Source organism: Magnolia sinica, chromosome 7 (assembly GCF_029962835.1).
Source record: "Magnolia sinica isolate HGM2019 chromosome 7, MsV1, whole genome shotgun sequence".
NCBI lineage: Eukaryota > Viridiplantae > Streptophyta > Magnoliopsida > Magnoliales > Magnoliaceae > Magnolia > Magnolia sinica.
This window is the reverse complement of record NC_080579.1, coordinates 86,654,597-86,672,965: the sequence shown is the minus strand read 5'-3', so window position 1 is coordinate 86,672,965 and position 18,369 is coordinate 86,654,597. Positions and strand designations below refer to the sequence as shown.

At 38.4% G+C, this 18,369-nt stretch overlaps 1 protein-coding gene across 2 annotated transcripts in view; it reads right to left on the bottom strand.

Moving 5' to 3' along the window:
- The window catches only part of LOC131251610 (putative 3,4-dihydroxy-2-butanone kinase), a 32,556-nt gene extending 15,510 nt beyond the window's left edge, over positions 1–17,046 (bottom strand). The window contains exons 1-10 of one of the 2 annotated variants that reach the window (XM_058252446.1): positions 16,884–17,046; positions 16,243–16,316; positions 15,648–15,711; positions 14,502–14,614; positions 14,339–14,386; positions 13,965–14,036; positions 13,788–13,877; positions 12,903–13,076; positions 12,497–12,580; positions 8,091–8,146 (exon numbers count right to left, since the gene is read on the bottom strand). In XM_058252446.1, the coding sequence (XP_058108429.1) occupies positions 8,091–8,146; positions 12,497–12,580; positions 12,903–13,076; positions 13,788–13,877; positions 13,965–14,036; positions 14,339–14,386; positions 14,502–14,614; positions 15,648–15,711; positions 16,243–16,316; positions 16,884–16,923 (815 nt within the window). In that variant the 5' untranslated portion in view covers positions 16,924–17,046. The remainder of the gene's footprint in view (positions 1–8,090; positions 8,147–12,496; positions 12,581–12,902; positions 13,077–13,787; positions 13,878–13,964; positions 14,037–14,338; positions 14,387–14,501; positions 14,615–15,647; positions 15,712–16,242; positions 16,317–16,883) is intronic. The other variant, XM_058252447.1, reaches the window with a different exon arrangement.
- Positions 17,047–18,369: the final 1,323 nt, after the last annotated feature.

Here is an 18,369-nt window from a genome sequence, read left to right as displayed (position 1 = left end):
CAGTAGGTCTTCATTAGAGTGGAGAGATTGGGAAGGACGTTGCCCATAGAATTCAAGCTGGGTAGAAGAAATTGGAGATGAGCCTCCGGAGTTTAAAGGGATCATTGTGTACTACTCAAACTAAAAGGGAGATTTTATAGGATAGCTATAAGACCAACCGTGCTCTTTTCTTTTTTTTCTTTTTTCTTTAAAAAAAAAAAAAAATTTGAAAGATGAAGATTTTATTCAACCAAAGCAAAACAAAAAAAAAACAAGAAAACAAACAACATAAACAAAAGAAAAACAAAAGGCAAATAAAAATAAAATAAAATAAAATAAAATAAAATACAACAACCAACCCCACGACTAGCCATGCTTTATAGACAGATTGTTCAATAGTTAAGGAATAACATGTTCATAGGATCTGTAGCTGAAATGAGGATGTTGGGATTGATGTGTTATACTATATATGGCCTGCCGTAGGCCCCTAGTTCAGGCTGTGGGCCTTTGGGCCTTTGGGCCTATTACTTTTATTAGTTTTATGTTATTTCTTAGCTTTTTTTCTCATTTCCTATTTTGCCCTTTTACTTAAGGATATTTTATGTAATTTGCATTTGTCTTATAAATACAATAAGGTTGGACGTCCAACCCTACTAGTCTTTCTATTCTTTCAGAGCTTTATTACTTTACATGGCATCAGAGCCTGAAGACTATTCTTAAGTTTTTTTTTCTTTATTCTTTTCTCTTGATCTTTCTCCTCAAAAAGCATAGTTATTTTTCCTCTCTTCTTCTTTACTCTTCTTTTTTCCTTCTTTTATACATATTTTTCATCTTGTTTTGAAGGTCATAGGTGCTTTTTACCCACTAATTTATTTGACTTGATTCAAGAGAGGACCTACAACTAGAGATTTTTTAAGCTTCTTAAGATTTGTGGTGGGGTTCGAATTGCAACAGAAGTTTTCTCGAGGCTTAAGAATTGCGGCTTCTTTTTTTTTAGTTATGTGAGAAGATTTTGCAAGACAAACTTTTTCAATCAAGGTTCTGAATTATTATTTTTTCAATTTTTTTTGTTTGTCAAGACTTTTTGTACAATTTTTCCTCTAGAATTGTTGAAATCTATTTGCAATGTGGTAAGGTTTTTTTATGTTGATTGTTGGTTGGACAATTAATGTTTGATTGATTGCAATTAATGTTTGATTGATTGAAATATGGGTACAGTAATCCTTATCTTTCAGATTTTTAAATCCAGTTGTAAGATCTCTCTCTCTCTCTCTCTCTCTCTCTCTCTCTCTCTCTCTCTCTCTCTCCCCTTGGCTTTCATGAATTGAGATTTGACTATTTTTTACCTTCATTTTGATCTATATTGTGTGGATTCAATCAACTCTAAGATGGAAAGATTTATTGTTCATTCCGAAAAACTTGAGTCCAATAATTATCTTCAATAGTCGAAAGCAGTTTGAGATGTTTATTGGAGAAAAAGAAAGGCTATATATAGATGGCAATAAAAAATAAAAATAAAAAAATAAAAAATAAAAAAAACCTGCTATGTCAGATCCTTCTTATGGAGATTGGAAATCAAATAACCTGCGCATCTATGGAATCAGAAGTTAGTGAAGGCCTTTCTTATCATATGTTACCTGTGAGATTTGGTTGACTGTTCATAAATTGTATGCCGATCATAATAATATGGCTCAAATTTTAATTTACCAGAAGATTGGGACTATTGACACAGAGAGAGCATTCAATTTCTAATTAATATGCTAAGATGAGTGGTTTGTAGCAGGAATTATCATTCCCGAATGATATCTAATTTGCTTGTACCACATTCAAAAAAAAAAAAGATATTCGAGAAGTTGGTGGGCCTTAGTTCTGATTTTGAATCTATTCGGGCTCATATTCTTAGTTCACCTACTCTACCTACCCTAAATAGTGTTTGTGCTTTGCTCTCAAGGGATGAGAAGCGCCGCGTGGCTATGGGACCTACCATGGTTGAGAAATCCACTCTTGCGACCAATTGGATTTAGGAAATTTTGATAATGTTAGTACTGGAAGAGGTAGAGCTACTAGACAAGAGGATGAGATGCAGACCATGGGGATATGTGTAGTGTTGGCCGTGGGCATGGTGCAAACTGTTTGGTTACTCATTGTGGTCAATATGGCCGCTGGCGCAAGGTACTTCGTGGTAGACCACCTCAAGGCCATTCTACTAATTCAACTACTACATATGATAAATATTTTCCAAGTATTGTTAAGGAAATGGCTCCATTGGCAAAGTCACCATGGTTCCACCAATTGAGGATGTGGTCCATCTCTCAAATAGTGAGTATGATGCATTACTAACGAACACCACCTAGAACATGACCTCTCCTGCTCTCCAATTACATCTTTGCCTCAAAAAAGTAATACATTCACTGCTCTCTACACTGCTTCTGAGTCCACTCCTTGGATAATTGATTCGGGGGTTACTAATCATATAATAGGTACAATTGTTTCTTTTTCTTTGTTTACCTCAAATACTCATTTAGGCTGTGTGAAGTTAGCAAATGGTACCTTGACACCTATTAAGGAAAATGGTACTATTTCGGCTTCACCATTGTTCCCTTGTCGTCTGTCTTATTGGCCTCTAATCTGTGAGTCAGATTACAAAGGATCTAAAAATTGTAGCGTAATATTTTTCACATGATCATTGTGTCTTTCAGGATTTGGAGACAAAACAGCTGCTTGGTGGTGGACTTGAGAAGGATGGGTTATACATTCTTCATTCAAATTCTTCAAGTTAGTTTACTGTCTTCATGTAAAAAAAGGAGGATCTTTATCTTCGGCATTATCGTTTTGGTCGTCCTTCTAATTCAGTAATGTTTTGAATAGCGCCCGTAGCATAGTGTAGCTATGACGCTATGTAGCGTTAGTAAATAGCATAAATCCCCTGTAGCGTCGTAGCGTATGGTTGTATGCATAGCGTATGCAACGTCATAACGCACGTAGCATATGTAGCATCCATTACACCTTTTTTTTTTTTACAAACGCGCACACACCACCACACACTCATGCCGTAGTGGGATTTCACCACTACACCTTTTTTTAATAAATGGTAATTATATTTTGTATTTTGTACTTAATACTCTCAACTTGTGGGATTTTAATTTATTTTTGTACTTGTGACTTATGGTTTCAATTAGACATTATTAATTATAGTTTGCTTAAAAAGTTCTAGATGTGATAGTAATTTGATTTGGTTTATATATGTGAATTGGCTTTTGATAAATTATGATTAATAACTTGTTTGAAAATGCTTATAGTGGAAAAAATGAACACTATTTTAGGCATTTTTTATTCTTTTTTATTTTTCCTTACTATTTATCATATTTTTTCTATTTTTAAATTAAAAAATATACGTATCGTGTAGCGTTAGCTACACGCTTCGCTACTTGCACTACAAAGGGTTGAACGCTACGTAACACTCTACCACTATTTAAAACATTGTTCAGTACTACAGTCTTTGTTGCGCCAATCAATTGAGCCTAATGATATCAAGAATTTTCAATGTGAGATGTGTTTTGGCTAAATATCATAGGTTTGTTTATACCTCTGTGGAAAAAAAAAAAAAAAAAGGTCAAATAGAAACTTTTGTTTAGTTCATTCTGATGTTGGGGGCCGAATTCCAATTAATTCTAATGGATTTAAATACTTTCTCCTTCATTGATGATGTTTTTCGTATGACATCGACTTATTTAATGAAAAATAAAGATGAGGTTGGTTCAATCTTCAAAGTGTTTATGCTTGGTTTAAAAATCAGTTTAATATAAATATAGGAACCCTTCGTATAGATATTGCAAAGAAATATCTTTCTCATTTTGTGTTGTCTTATCTTCAAGAGAATGACATAAATTCTCAAACTACTTGTGCATATACCCCCGACAAAATCATATTGCTAAAAATAATAATAGACATCTTCTAGAAATTACTCGTGCTCTTCTTATCAGTATGCATGTTCCCAAGTATCTTTGGTTGGATGTTGCCCTTAGTACTTATTACTTTGCTAACTATGGTTCTTGAGGGCCAGACTCCCAATCAATATTTCTCAGCATTCTACCCGATTCTTGAAATTCCATTACAAGTCTTTTGGATATGTTTGTTATGTTTTCAATACTAATCCTCGTCAAAATAAATTGTCAAATCGAGGTATTAAATGTGTTTTCTTGGGATATTCAACTTCCCAAAAAGGGTTTAAGTGTCTTGATCCAGTCATTTAAAAAACATTATGTTTCTATGAATGTCAAGTTTCTTGAAAATATTCTATATTTTTCTAAAGATCATGAAGAGGACCAGTAAATGGTTTCTAGACTTCGATCCAATTCTTTCTATCCCAAAGGCATGTTCTCCACCCAATGATAATATAGATAGAGTGGTTTCTGATTCTCAGGCAACTAAATCTGGTTTAAAGGGGTATGAAGAACGAAGAAATGTTCGAGCAACAGCCTTCCCAGAATCCATCATAGGGCATGCTCCTTTGAATCTAGTTATTGATTATATACCTGCTTGCTTGCCCATTTATTTTGATCCATATTAAATTTGTCTCTTGATTCGCTTGTTACTGTTAGAAAAGTTAAAAGACGATGTATGCTCATCCTATTCAACATTTTATTTCCTATTATTCCTTGTTTTGTGAACACAAGTCTTTTGTTTCTACTTATGAGTGTTCTTCTTCTACTATTCCTAAAAATTATAAAGAGGCAATGACTTCTCCTCTATGGCGTCAAGGTATGGAGGAGGAGATGGCTGCACTTGAGAAGAATTGTACATAGGAGATAACCACTTTATCTATTGGGGAAGACTCCAGTGGGTTGTCGTTGGGTATCAAGGTATGTCATAATGGTAACAATGGTCGTAGCAGCTACCACCATTACCTTTATATTACGGCCATAACAACCTTTAACAAGGGGAAAAAAAACTATTTTAGATTGTTACATTCGGCCTTGTAACGGCTGTTACGTAACTGTTTTAACCATACCATGTTGGGTGTATGCTCTAGTATAGTCAAATATAAAGTCCATTAGTAGTTAAAGGGTTTACGCATATATATGGTAAGGATTATTCTGAAACCTTTTCTTGTTGCTAAAAAGAACTCAGTTCATATTATCATTTCTCTTGCTACTAATTTGAATTGGCCATTGCACCAGTTTAATGTTAAGAACATTTTCTTAAATGGTGATTTAACTGAGGAAATTTATATGCTTCCTCCTCCTGGCTTTACTCAAAATTGGGAGAAGAATAAGGAACATTGTCTTAAAAAGGCAATATATGATTTGAAGTAGGGCCCTCGAGCTTGGTTTGAAAATTTAAAGGGGTCGTAATTGACATTGGATTTACTCGTACTCGGTCAAACCACTCAGCGTTCATTAAGTGGCGTGTGCAAGGCATTATCATTGTCAATGTATATGTGGATGATATTGTTGTTACAAGTGATGATGATAGTGGGATTTCTAACTTGAGGCTAAGCAAGGTTTTTTACATCAAGGATTTGGAGCTGCTCAAATATTTTCTTGGCATTGAAGTCTCTTGTTTAAATAATGATATTTGTTTTGTCTCAGCGAAAATATGCACCAGAACTTTCGACTTCAACTGGTAATCTTGATGTCAAACCCCTTGATTCCCCATTAGAGCTTAATAAGAAACTTTGAGCTGATGATAGGAAGCTTCTTGATGATCCTTGCATGTATCCGTGTTTGGTTGGTCAGTGAATATATTTAACTATTACTCGTCGTGAGCTATCTCATTCAATCCATCTAGTAAGCCAGTTTATGCAAGCAACTTGCTCTAGTCATCCAGAAGTTGTTCGTCGCATACATTACATTAAGTCTTCTCTAAGACGTGCAATTCTATTTAGTTGTAATAATCATTTAAATATTAAAGGTTATTCAAATGCAGACCGGGCAAGAACTGATGATCGTCGTTCTATAACAAGGTATTGTACTTTTATGGGGGAAATCTTGTTACATGGAAGATTAAGAAGCAAACTATTATTGCAAGATACAGTGCTAAGGCTGATATCGAGCTATGGCGAATGCTACATGTGAAATCTTGTGGTTGAAATGCTTTGTTGCTAATTTAGATTTCTGGTAACTACTCATGTGCCCATGTACTGTGACAACTAAGTTGCAATTCATATCGCTTCCAATCTCCTTTTTCATGAGCGCACAACATATTTAAGTTGATTGTGATTTTATTCTTGAGAAGGTTGTTGTTGCCATTATTTCTACTCCCTTTGTTAGGTCTACAAATTAACTTGCTGGTATCTTCACTAAGGCCCTTTCAGTTGAAGTGGAAAGACATATTCAAGGCAAGTTGGGCGTGATTGATATCTATGCCTCAGCTTAGGGGGGAGTGTTACAGTATATATGGGCCTGTCATGGGCCCCTAGTTTGGGTTAGGGGCCTTTGGGTATTAGTTTTATGTTGTTTCTTAGGTTTTTTCCTGTTTCCGAGTTTTCCATTTTACTTGGGGATATTATATGTAATTTGCATATTTTCTCTTATAAATACAATTGGAATGGATGTCCAACCCTACTACTCTTTCCATTCTTTCCAAAGCTTTCCTACTTTACAGGTGGCAAGACAAGGATAGAACTATAAATGAATGCATTTGAGGGATCTTGGGAGTAGCACCAAGAGGTAATAGGATGAGGGAAAGTAGACTTCAATGGTTTGGTAATGTGAACCAAAGACCAAGAATTGCACAAGTGAGGATTAAGTTGGTACAAGTTGAAGGCTCTAAAAGGGCAAGGAGAAGGTCCAAAAGGATGTGGATGGAGGATGACCTATGGTCTAACTGAAGGTACGGCCCTTGATAGAGTGGCATCGCAAAACAAGATTCATATAGCCAACCCCTATTATTGGGATAAGGCCTAGATGAAGATGATCCTTATTCCTTTCGTTATGTTTTCCTCCAAAGGCCCCACAAGAAAGAAAATGACACCATTCTCCAAAGCACATTCTCTCTATGATGAAATAGGCCAAATGACCCCTATTACTTAAGTTCTTTCGAAAGACCCATTTAAGATCATGTGTTCCACAGAGTTCCTCATCATTCAGACACATCATCCCCACAACAGGAAAATATGATCTCTTTTCAAGACTACCATCCACACAACAGGAAAAATATTATCTCTTTTCAAGACTACCAAGTGTAAGAATCTTCTTCTTCTTATTTTTCTAAATTGTACATAGAATTTTATTAGTAACCAAACAAAGTGATATAAAGTGGATTAAAAAAGGAAACGATGATGAGAAAATCATCCCAGCCCCAAACTACCCCTAGCTAGCCTCCAAAGAAGCAGCTAGCTCTTCTTTACAGCATCCTGCAGAAACTTTGATTTCCAAATTAAGATTCTAGAATTTGACATCTTTTTTTATTGGTAACAAACAAAATTTACTAAAAAGACCCAACAGACAATCAAATGAAAAGCCCCCATTATGCCAATGGATAAGAATCTCCTATGCAAATAGGTCTAAGGACGATTTACTTGGCAAGACAACCGGCAATTATTAGCTTCCCTTGGGATTTGGTGGAAGGAGTTATCTAGAGAGCAAGAATAATCCTCATACTATTTACAATAAGCAATATATCCAAAGGTGTTTCATTTATGCTTCTTACATACAGATTTCTTCCAGAATTCACAAATTAGAACTCCAGACATATACCATTATTTCTAATTTATGCTTTTGAAGTCCATTAATATCGTAGAGTACTGCTACTACATGACGCTATGATACTTTAGTGTGAAGTGAGACCACTGGGATATATGACTCTCTGATCATCGAGTGGTAATTCTTGTGGCATTTAGAGCATGTGTTTCACATTGTGATTGCCTCCAAAGTAAGGACATGACTTGTATAACTCTTCTTAGATCCAACGCTGTAAAACCAGTGTATAAAAGTCTGGTAGCATAATGCATTTCCCTTGTATACATTATAAGTCATGATTTGTACTCCTGTAGACAATTACTTTCTGGCTTAATCACACTTGGACCGTCATTGAGTCCTAGTTCCATTTATTCAAACCTCAGTTGAAAGACAACAATGGAGAGCAAAGAACTGAAGCAAGTCACTTACCCATTGATCATGAGCACGACCCTACTCCCCCTTGTGATTGGAACATATTGAGTTTCCTGCAAGTCAAACAAACCAACATGTTGAATAGGAAGAAATAAACAATACATCTTCATGCTTGTTTTATAAACTTCTGCAGTATGCATGTTACAGTGGACTGCTGAGTCAAACATCTTCAAGAAAACCTTTGAAAATCGATAACAAACATATAAAAACTAGGCACACAATTTAAATATATACTTCTAATCATAGCAGCCATTAGCAAACAAGAATCATATAATCATACCTTTTAGTTTAAACTTTCAACTTATCAGCTGACTATTGAGTATGAATCTGTGAAGCATAAATTTATGATTGACAAGTGGTCTTGCACTAGCATTTTTAACATTTTTACCGTTTTATAAACTTTCTTATTTAGCGCACTCAATCGTCTATTCAACTGAACCAAGAATACAAAGAATTCAATTAGACTTTCACCTCATTTAGTCAAGAGAAGTTTCCACTTTTGACAAAATTCGTCGAAGTTGTGAGCAACAATAGCCAACAATCTTTACCCGAAAAACTCCTCTCGTTCACTCTCTCAAGTAGAGTTTCATGCGTTCGATATTGTAATAATCTTTTTCATATCTTTTAAAGGCGTTTATCCCTTGTACCATCATCAAAACTGATGCAGGACAATTAACCACTTGCTCTAAAAGCTCAAACTGATAGAGCATGGCGAACTAATCCCATATCTCATAGCCTGGGCCCCAAATCCATGGATTAGGTTCTCAGCCCAACCCTCCTAGTAGGCTCCAAATCCATGGGTTCTACCCCCGAGTGTGCCCCTACATTCCACAGACCACCCCACTTGAGCCCGATGTGAAAATGTCCCCGCATTAATCACCCCTAGTGAGGAGTCTCGAACACGAGACCTCCCGCTCTGATACTAATTTGATGCATGACAATTAACCACTTGCTCTAAAAGCTCGAACTAATAGAGCATGGCGAATTAATCCCTTTATCTCATAGCCCGGGCCCCAAATTCATGGATTAGGCCATCGACCGAACCCTCCTCGTGGGCCCCAAATCCATGGGTTCCGTCCCCCTCCTGGGCCCCAAATCCATGGGTTCTATCTCACACGAGCCACCCACCTCACACAGGCCTCAAATCCATGGGTTCCGCGGGCCGCCCACCCCGAGTGTGCCCCTGCATCCCACCGGCCCCGGTGTGAAAATGCCCCCGCATTAAAAACATAATCAACCATTGACATCTTTTTATTCAATTTAAACGAATTATTCAGCTCAATAAAGAAAATATTCTTTAGTATTCAAAATTTTACATTTTTGTCGCATTAAATGTATAATATAGCATGATCCGCGGAACTCGAAAAAATATCAACATAATATATATGTATGGAGACAACATAATATATATGTATGGAGACACACATACATGTAAATCAAGCAAAGGCAAAGACAATTGGTCCACATAAACATGGAAATTCCAAGTAGAAAGAGAGTGAAAAGGAACTATAATACAAACCTAATGAATAGATAAAGAAAAAAAGAGTGGTTCCAACAATTGAGATCTGAACTGTAATCATACAAGATTTGCAATGGTGACATTTCTTCACCAGATTGTGGAGTACTTCTAAACCATAAAAAGTTCACTAGTTTCCATATATAATCCAAAAGGAAAAAATCACCACCATCATCATTGCAGACTTAGTGCAGCTATTTGGGGTCCGCTTTAGGAATCCTACTTCACAAATCATTCCTATCTAAGGCCCTATCCTCGGTAACTATACAAGCCTTCATATCCTTTCTCACCACCTCAAGCCAAAGTCCTTTGAGGTCTCTCCCTCATCCTCCTTTACACCCTTCAATCCAAAGTAAAGTTTCCCATCTTACTAGGGCTGCCTTCGGCCTTCGTAGCACATGCGCGGACCATCTCAACTCTCTCCATCATTTATTTTTTTATCAGGGCTTCTACGGTTTAGGCTGCTTCACTCTCATTCTTCATTATGTCCACCCTAATCTTTCCACATATAAATATCAGGTCTCATTTAGTAGCTTAGATTTTGGGGCTTCTGGAATTGGAATCCAAAACCAGGCCAAGATATTATGCTTGGCACCCTGGATCTTAAATCCTAAGTAAACCGACTTTTCAATTCCACACTAAAAGCAAGCTTGCAAAATCTGAAGATTGGCAATCCTCCCTAATGGTATTTTTTTTTAAATGCTCATTTAAGGAGAGCAACAACGTCTGCTCTCCATAGCTCCCAACAGAATCCAACCACCGTTTCTAAATTCCACAGAGCGAAAATGCAGGGTGCCAAACACTATTGACAGAATGAAAATCTTACAGATTCCAAATCCTAGATTTGGATTCTTATATAACAATCCAAATACAAGTTACCAAATGACCCCTCGAGATCCTTCATCTCTACAATGACCCTTCAACATCCTTCTTCTCTGCAAGGCTAAGCCTCAATTCATGTTGCCTCATAATTGCTCAATATTGAGCTCATATAGCACAACCAGTCAAATAGCAATCTTATAAAATGAGTGCATCGATCCTCATTGCCTCTATTCATGATTTCATGTTGCCTCATAATTGCTCAATATTGAGCCCATATAGCACAACCAATTAAACAACAATATTATAAAATAAGTGCATTGATTCTCACTGTAAGGGTTGAAAGGTATAGTGTGCGAGATGTATATACAAAACGCCTACGACCATATGGACTAGAGCTTTCTGGATTACATGCTAGGGCAGTTGGGGTGTGGTTTGAAGTGGAGATGGTGGATGAGGGAGTGTACCCATTTGGCAAGGTTTTCAATTCTAGTCAGCAAGTCCCCCAAAGTTTTTTTTTTTCCAAAAGTTCGAGCGGTGTCCTATAGGAGGGCCCGCTTTCCCCTTGACTCTTTGTAGCGGTGGTAGAAGCCTTGAGCAGAATGAGAAGGGCAAGAGGTTGGTCTCATATGCGGCTTCAGGATTGAGATGACAAGTCCCAATTTGCCACCTTCGGTTCATTGATGACACCATTCTCTTTTGCGAAGCGGATGTAGGTATGGTGGACAACTTAAGATTGGTGATTAGGTACTTTAAAGTGGTGGCATGTCAAGTTTGAAGGTTAGCATCACTAAGAGTGAGATGCTGGGCATTTGGATGTCCATCGATGAAGTGGAGTAAATGATAGGGATCTTTTGGTGCAAGATGAGAACTTTCCCTTCATTTACGGGGTCTTTCCCACGGCATTGGTAAACCAGCGAAGCATCTTTGGGACAAAGTGGTGGAAAAGTTCAAAAGAAAACTATCAAAATGGAAAAGCGGGTATCTGTCAATGGGCAGCCAACCAGCTCTAATCAAAGTAGCTCTATCAAATATACCTCTATATTTCATGTCTCTGTCCAGGTGTCCAAAATATGTTTTGGTCTGATTGGAAGTGCTGAGACATGATTTTCTTGTGGCAAGGTACGAAAAAAAAAAAAACATTTACTAGGTTGTGAAGAAGTTTGCAAGCCATATAAAGATGTTGGTGGGGGCTTGACATTAAGGACTTGGAGAAAGCGAATCTAGTGCTATGAGGAAAATGGTCGTGGAGGTTCGGGACGGAAGAAGGTCCATTGTGGAGAGAGACGGTTGCGATGAAGGAGGTTGGTGGACAAAGGATACCCTCTCTTTAGAGAGTGTCAAAGATTTGGAAGTCACAAACTTGACAGCCAAATTCAAAGAGCGGGTCTTCTTTTCTTCTTTTTTTTTGTAACGGCCGTTACAACCCCATAATACGTAAGGTTGCCACCGTTATGGTAACATAACGGCCATTACGGCACACCACGAACCTATCTAATGTGGAAATAGAAGATCTCATAATGCCCCTAGCTAGAATGCACTTATGTGCTCCATCGATGGGGGATCGGGACAGGATTATGTGGCTAAAGTTCAGACTGCATTTTGGTCCATTCATTCTATAAGTTGCTTCGATCTCCTTTGGAGGGAGGTAGTCAAGCACATATGTCATATCATGTGTGGAACTATGGTGCTCAAAAGTGGCAGCTTTAGTGTGGCTAGTTGGGAGGAAGAGGATTTTAACCATTGACAACCTCCAGAAATGATCAAAGGTAATCCCCAATCTTTGTATTATATGTATGGGAAGTGCCAAATCAGTGCCAAACCACCCAATAGCAACATTCGACTCACTTTCTCAGAATGCAAAGGAATTAAAGGAACTAAACACTACTGGGACCAGTAAAGATTCCAATAATGTCTAGAAAGGATAAAACGATGAGAAAAGAGAACTAGATTTAGCATGCAATCATAATTGAGTTTCAGTTTTATCATGGGACCTGCTATCCCATATTTTAAGCAACAAAATAGAATACAGAAGCAGTATAATAATCAGTGGTCAAGTGAAACAGACCGTTGATAAAATCTGCTTTAGAACATGAGATACCACTACATCCACAGGTTGAATGTCAGCAACAGCAGCCCCAGGCTCCCCATGCTGCAAAAGGAAATAGCATATTTAGCCACTGGGTTTTCAAAAACGATTAACATAAATCCATGTCATGACTAAATATCCACCCCGCCAATCAGGAGGATGATGTCAACCAATTGGAATGATCTAACTCAAAGCAAAGCCTGCAGTGCGAGAAATATTTTCAAGTCAAAGAACCAATTTATGAAAGCCACAGTGATTGCATGTTGATGCATAAATTCTGAAGTCCTATTGTCGATTCATTCAGGTTACTTGATCATAAAAGGTAACTGAAATGGATTAAACTGTAATTAAGATAGCAAGAAAATGAGATTATTTAACAACTTACGATTCCAAGACCTAGCTCCATTTTTCCTGGGCCTAAACGATCCGATGCGACCCGGCCTGGAAGTGTACAAACAGAGAGGGCAACACCCATCGTTCCCACCATTTCAGATGCATACTTTGCTTCTGCAGTAACATCAGCAAGAGAAAGACCAGCCGCAGCAGCTGCCCCTGCTACCTGCCGTTCACAAAGCAAACATTTACTACACTAAGTTGAAAATGAAAGGAACATAGAGGTCAGTTCATTTTAATCATTCCTAGAATCGATGCCTGTCCCAACCACTTAAAAACAGTTTCTGTAAATAGGTATTAAGCAATTCCAACGAATCATAGATACCGGGCAAATGTCATCAGAAAGGAAAACAACAAAAACCATTGAACTCAATTAGTTTCTTTCATGATAGACATGTTCGCTAACATCTTGACCGCTGAAAATAAGGCAGACGTGATATTGGACAGGAATTCAGGAGGACAAGACCCCTCTTTGAATCCCAAAAGGGGAAAGTTTCCTCAGCACCTTCCATAGAGGAAAAACATGGCTACACAGACTCAAAGGATGAGGAAATAGTGTCAAACCAACATAGAAGCATCTCAGAACACAAAAGAGTTGTTTAATCAGTACACAATCCAAGAGCGTTGAGCTTGCATATTTTGAAGCTTCCCTCAAACTCAACCTAGGAATTCTGCAGTTTCAACTTCTGGTATTCAATGCGGTTCTGGTTCATGAACAAACAATTTATACCATTCATTTCCATTGAAATTTTCAAGAAAGATTTTATACAGAAAACTTGAGAACTTTATTAACTAAAGGATATGCAGCCACCATAATGTATAGAATTCATAGCAAAACCGTATTTTGAGGCTTAGACAAGGAAAGAAACATATGTACCTTATGGACAAGAATGGTCCCTGCCAAACCTCTTCTTCCAGCTACTCCCCGAGGTGGTGGGAGAGCACAGTCATCTCCAACAATAACTGTCTGCATGTATCATTCCTTTTTATTTTAGTTTGTAGGATTTGAACAAGAACCAATATAGTAGCACGGCAAATTTAAAGGAATGACTACCTCTATTTTATAGCCTTCAGATTTTGCTTGCTCAGCTGCTAAACCAAAATTTAATCGATCACCGGTATAATTCTGTCAAAGCCCAAATAGCAATAGTATGGATCAGTAGACATTACCTGCATGGCAAAAGTATATTCCTACTCAAATGAACATGAAATATTGTAACAAACCTCCATTATGATAAATTAACGTATGGCTAATTTTTCAAATGGCTCAAACTTTAAAGTCTGTCGATAGATAACTTAAAATTTCAAGTTTCCATGCAAAGTCACATCTAAGCAGTGAATGCACAGACCAACAAGATTCAATATAATGAAATTTTATTCAAGTGGTAAAGCCAATAATTCATTAAAACTGTTCCCAAAACAATATACCTTGACCACTAAAAGGCATCCCATGGGACCAGTAACAGCTCGAATACCCTAAAGAAGTAAATATGTTAGTCAACAGATCCCTAAGATTCAGAAAAGAAATTTGAGACACGACACATGTGGATGTGTCTGCCCATTTATAGATCAAGTGGCAAGAACCCCATACAGCTAAGATAGAATCAACAGGCGGAGATGCAAAAACATCGCCACAAATAGCTGCTGTCAACATCCCTTCCCCCACAAATCCAGCATGAGCAGGCTCATGGCCACTGCCACCCCCTGTACAATAAGGCACATTAGTTTGCAATAAGTGGCTAAAATGAGTTCATGCTTCACAAACATGGTTGACAGACAGTTTGGTTATAACTCCCTTAATGGGTGATTTGAATGTTATTACTTTAGGAAATCCATGTTCTTCCGTCTTGCATTCACAGTTGCCAAAGCTAGCTAGACTATGATAAATAAATAAATAAATAACTCACATGTAAATGGATTTGTAAAGGCCCAAATTTTGAATTGCTAAGATGACAATGTATATCATGAACAAGGTCTCAAAACTCACTGGTTTAGCTGGAGTGCAAACTGAATGCCTCACAAACACATGCATGCATTGTACCTATGTAGCTTGTCGGTTTCGACCAAAACAGAATGACTCATTACGGTTTTGACCCTGGCTGAGTTTTAAAACCCCCTTAATGTATCTCATCAAGTGTTAATGTTCCTGGAAAGCTCCACTTTCCTTCAGTTAGAAATGACCATTAGCTTGATTACAAGTTATTGCCGTGCACCTACATAACTACTCCATTTCCATGCTTGCATAGGAGAACAAATGCCTAGATTTATTCTAAACACAAACCAACAACTTGCTCTAATTGGCAGTTATGAACTTATGGGCGTTCTTCACTCCAAGCACATTTTAATGTTGTCTTTCCTCTCATTAACAAGTCAAATGCATGCCACACAACTAGTAGGTGAATGTTCCACCATGGATTTTATACCATGTGTGGTGATCCAAGAGTAGGTAACATGATAAACTTCCTGCCATGCATAAACCACAACATACAAGGACTGTATGTGCTGCAAGTAACAAGGCATCTGCTGCCTCTTGTAGGCCTAGCCCCTCCAGCGACATGTTCAAGTTGACAGTGACTCTAACACAAACAAAAGGTAGCAAATTATCCTATAAGGCCTATATCAATCAACACTCCATGTGTAACTGTGTATGTAGTCTATGTCAAAGAATCCTACATTTGCATTCTACGAAGAGAAATTTCAACATAATAATATTATCATTACATGGTCAAATTATCACCTGATATAACAGAAACCTTGTCATATGTTCCACCCGAAACATCAGCCCGAAGCACAACCTTAACCTGTACAAGCCAAAACATTAGCCACATTTAGGAATCTCACAAGTGGTATTATACAATGCTGCCGAATCACCTGCGCTTTTCGTTCAGCTTAGCATGTTGTATGGTTGGGGCCCATCTCTTGTTGATCCAACACTTCATCTGGCACACCCCACTGTGGACTGTCAGTGGCACAAAATTCTCGTCCATCAAACAACCCATCCATCCAATGTGAGATTTTTCATGGACCATTGGCTATTTTTTTCAACCATCAACCTACACGCAGAGGACTGAATGCTTAGGATTGTCCTAGGAGGAGTGTTTGGAAGCATCACCCATCCACTGCAGCGATCACAAGGGTGAGCAGTCTGGATCTCTGTGAGGTGGGCCCCACTTACAAATACTGGTCCAAATGAAAATTCATGGACTTTGGGCCAAGCATCACATCTCACAACACACATACACATGCAAACAACCACAAATCAAATTCACTCGCGCATGCAGAAAACCGCAAGTTAAGAATAAATAACACGAATTAATGATAAAATCTATCACCTCAGGGAATCCATCCAAGTACTGCAATCCCGGAAATGTCTCCACAACACCCTCTATGAACTCCGTCACCACATCTATAAAAGAAATCAACAGAAAAAAGGGCTAGACTGCGCTGTGAGCTTGACACAATGTAAGGGAGCACTACCGACATATCCATACTGCATTTGCCATACATGCACCTTAATCCAGGCTGTCCAATTCATTGGCTCCATCATAGATGTTCCCCCATTAAATTTTGCCCTAAAATTTCAGACCGTTGACCATTCTGATTTCAACCATCCATTCCACTCTCACCAATCCAATTGCATGATCATCCAATCGGCTGGATTTCAGGGCCGGTATTCCATCGACAATGAGACCAATGGTTTAGACGATTTGGGTGGACCACATGTATGCCACGTGTACTGTAGGGACATATTGTCAAAACCCCCCTACAGTGTACCAAACTCACACCGAATTCCAGCCCATATAATAAAGAAGACGACTCATTTTAGCACCGAAAAAATCAGACCTTTTAAATTTTAAGAAAAAGAAAAGAAAATCAAACAGAAATTTCAAATTGCATGCAAGAGAAAAAGAGGCGAGTTTGGAATCAATAAGTGAGATTCTTCAGATCTGGAGAATGAGTTCATACAACTGACCGTTTGGATCGTTGATGAGCTTCTTGCCGCGGAAAGACATGGTGCGATTCTTCGATTAGGAGAAGCGTCTGAGCATTCAAGAAGAGAGAGAGAGAGAGGAAAAGAAAACCCTATCAGAGAGATGGAGGGAGACGTTGATGGGTTTTGAAGTGTGGATTTATACGGGTATTTATAGATTTGAGTTTAGGACTCTCAGGACGAGTTAGATAGCTGCTTGTCCGAACAAGTAATGGTAGTTTACGTAATAACCCTTCGCTTTTTTCAATAATTACTTGGATGTCCCACGTTAGGTAAGGTGAAATGAGTGCAGGCGGATTCTACGCCGTTTGGCTAACGACGCCTGAACCAGCCAGCTAACAGGTGTAAAAGCTCTGTGGGCCCCAATATGATGTATCTGTTTTATCCATGCCGTACATCCATTTTTTTCGGATCATTTTAGGTGTGATCCCAGAAATGAGGCAGATCTAAATCTCAGGTGGACCACAGCACAAAAAATGGTGGGGATTGAATGCTTACCGTTGAAAATTTTTTGAGGGCCACGGAAGTTTTGGATCAAGCTGATATTTGTGCTTTCCTTTCGTCAGGTTTGTGTGACCTTAATAACAGGTTGGATGGAAAATAAACATTACACTGAACCCTAGGAAGTTTTTTAACGGTGGAGATTCACTCAACACTGTTTTCCTGTGGTGCGGTACACCTGAGATTTGCATCTGGTTCACAGAATGACTGGACGGTGTCGACAAAACAGATACATCATAGTGGGGCATAGAGCTTAGATCCATTCCGTCCATTAGACGCGTAGTCTTATTTTTACCGTAATTCCATAAATCATCCCATCCGAAGCATAGATGGGCCGCATCCCTGTGAACAATGTAAAATCAATGGTACGTTGTGGCTCGCCTGAGTTTTGGATCGTCTCTTCATCTGCACACCTGATGTACGGGTTCGATAAGATATACGCCCATGGTAGGCCCCACGCACATACATATCGGTTGGCGTCTCTTTCATTGTTCCGTGTGCTATGGCCCACCTAAGATGGTAGATCTGACCGAGCTTTCCCTAGAGCCTACCATAGAGGGGCGCGCTGACGGGCGGAGTGGATGCCACGCGCAAAACACGCTGGGTCCGTGGAGCAGAAGTGGATTAGGTGAGACCCAGGTTTCACCCAAGATGGTGCATCCCTCACCATGAGGCCCACCTTGATGTATTTATTCTGTATCCACACTGTCCATATATTTTTTCAGATCATTTTAGGGCATTATACAAAAAATGAAGCGTATTTAATTATCAGGTGAACCATACCATTGGAAACAGTGGTGGTTGAACGTCATACCATTAAAACTTTTTAGAGCGTACTTTATTGTTTCCGTAGTGATTATTTGACATTCAATCCGTTGATAAGGTCACATAAGCCTGGATGAAGGGAGAAAAAACAAATATCAGCTTGATCCATAACTTTAGTGGTTCATTGATGGTCAATTATTAT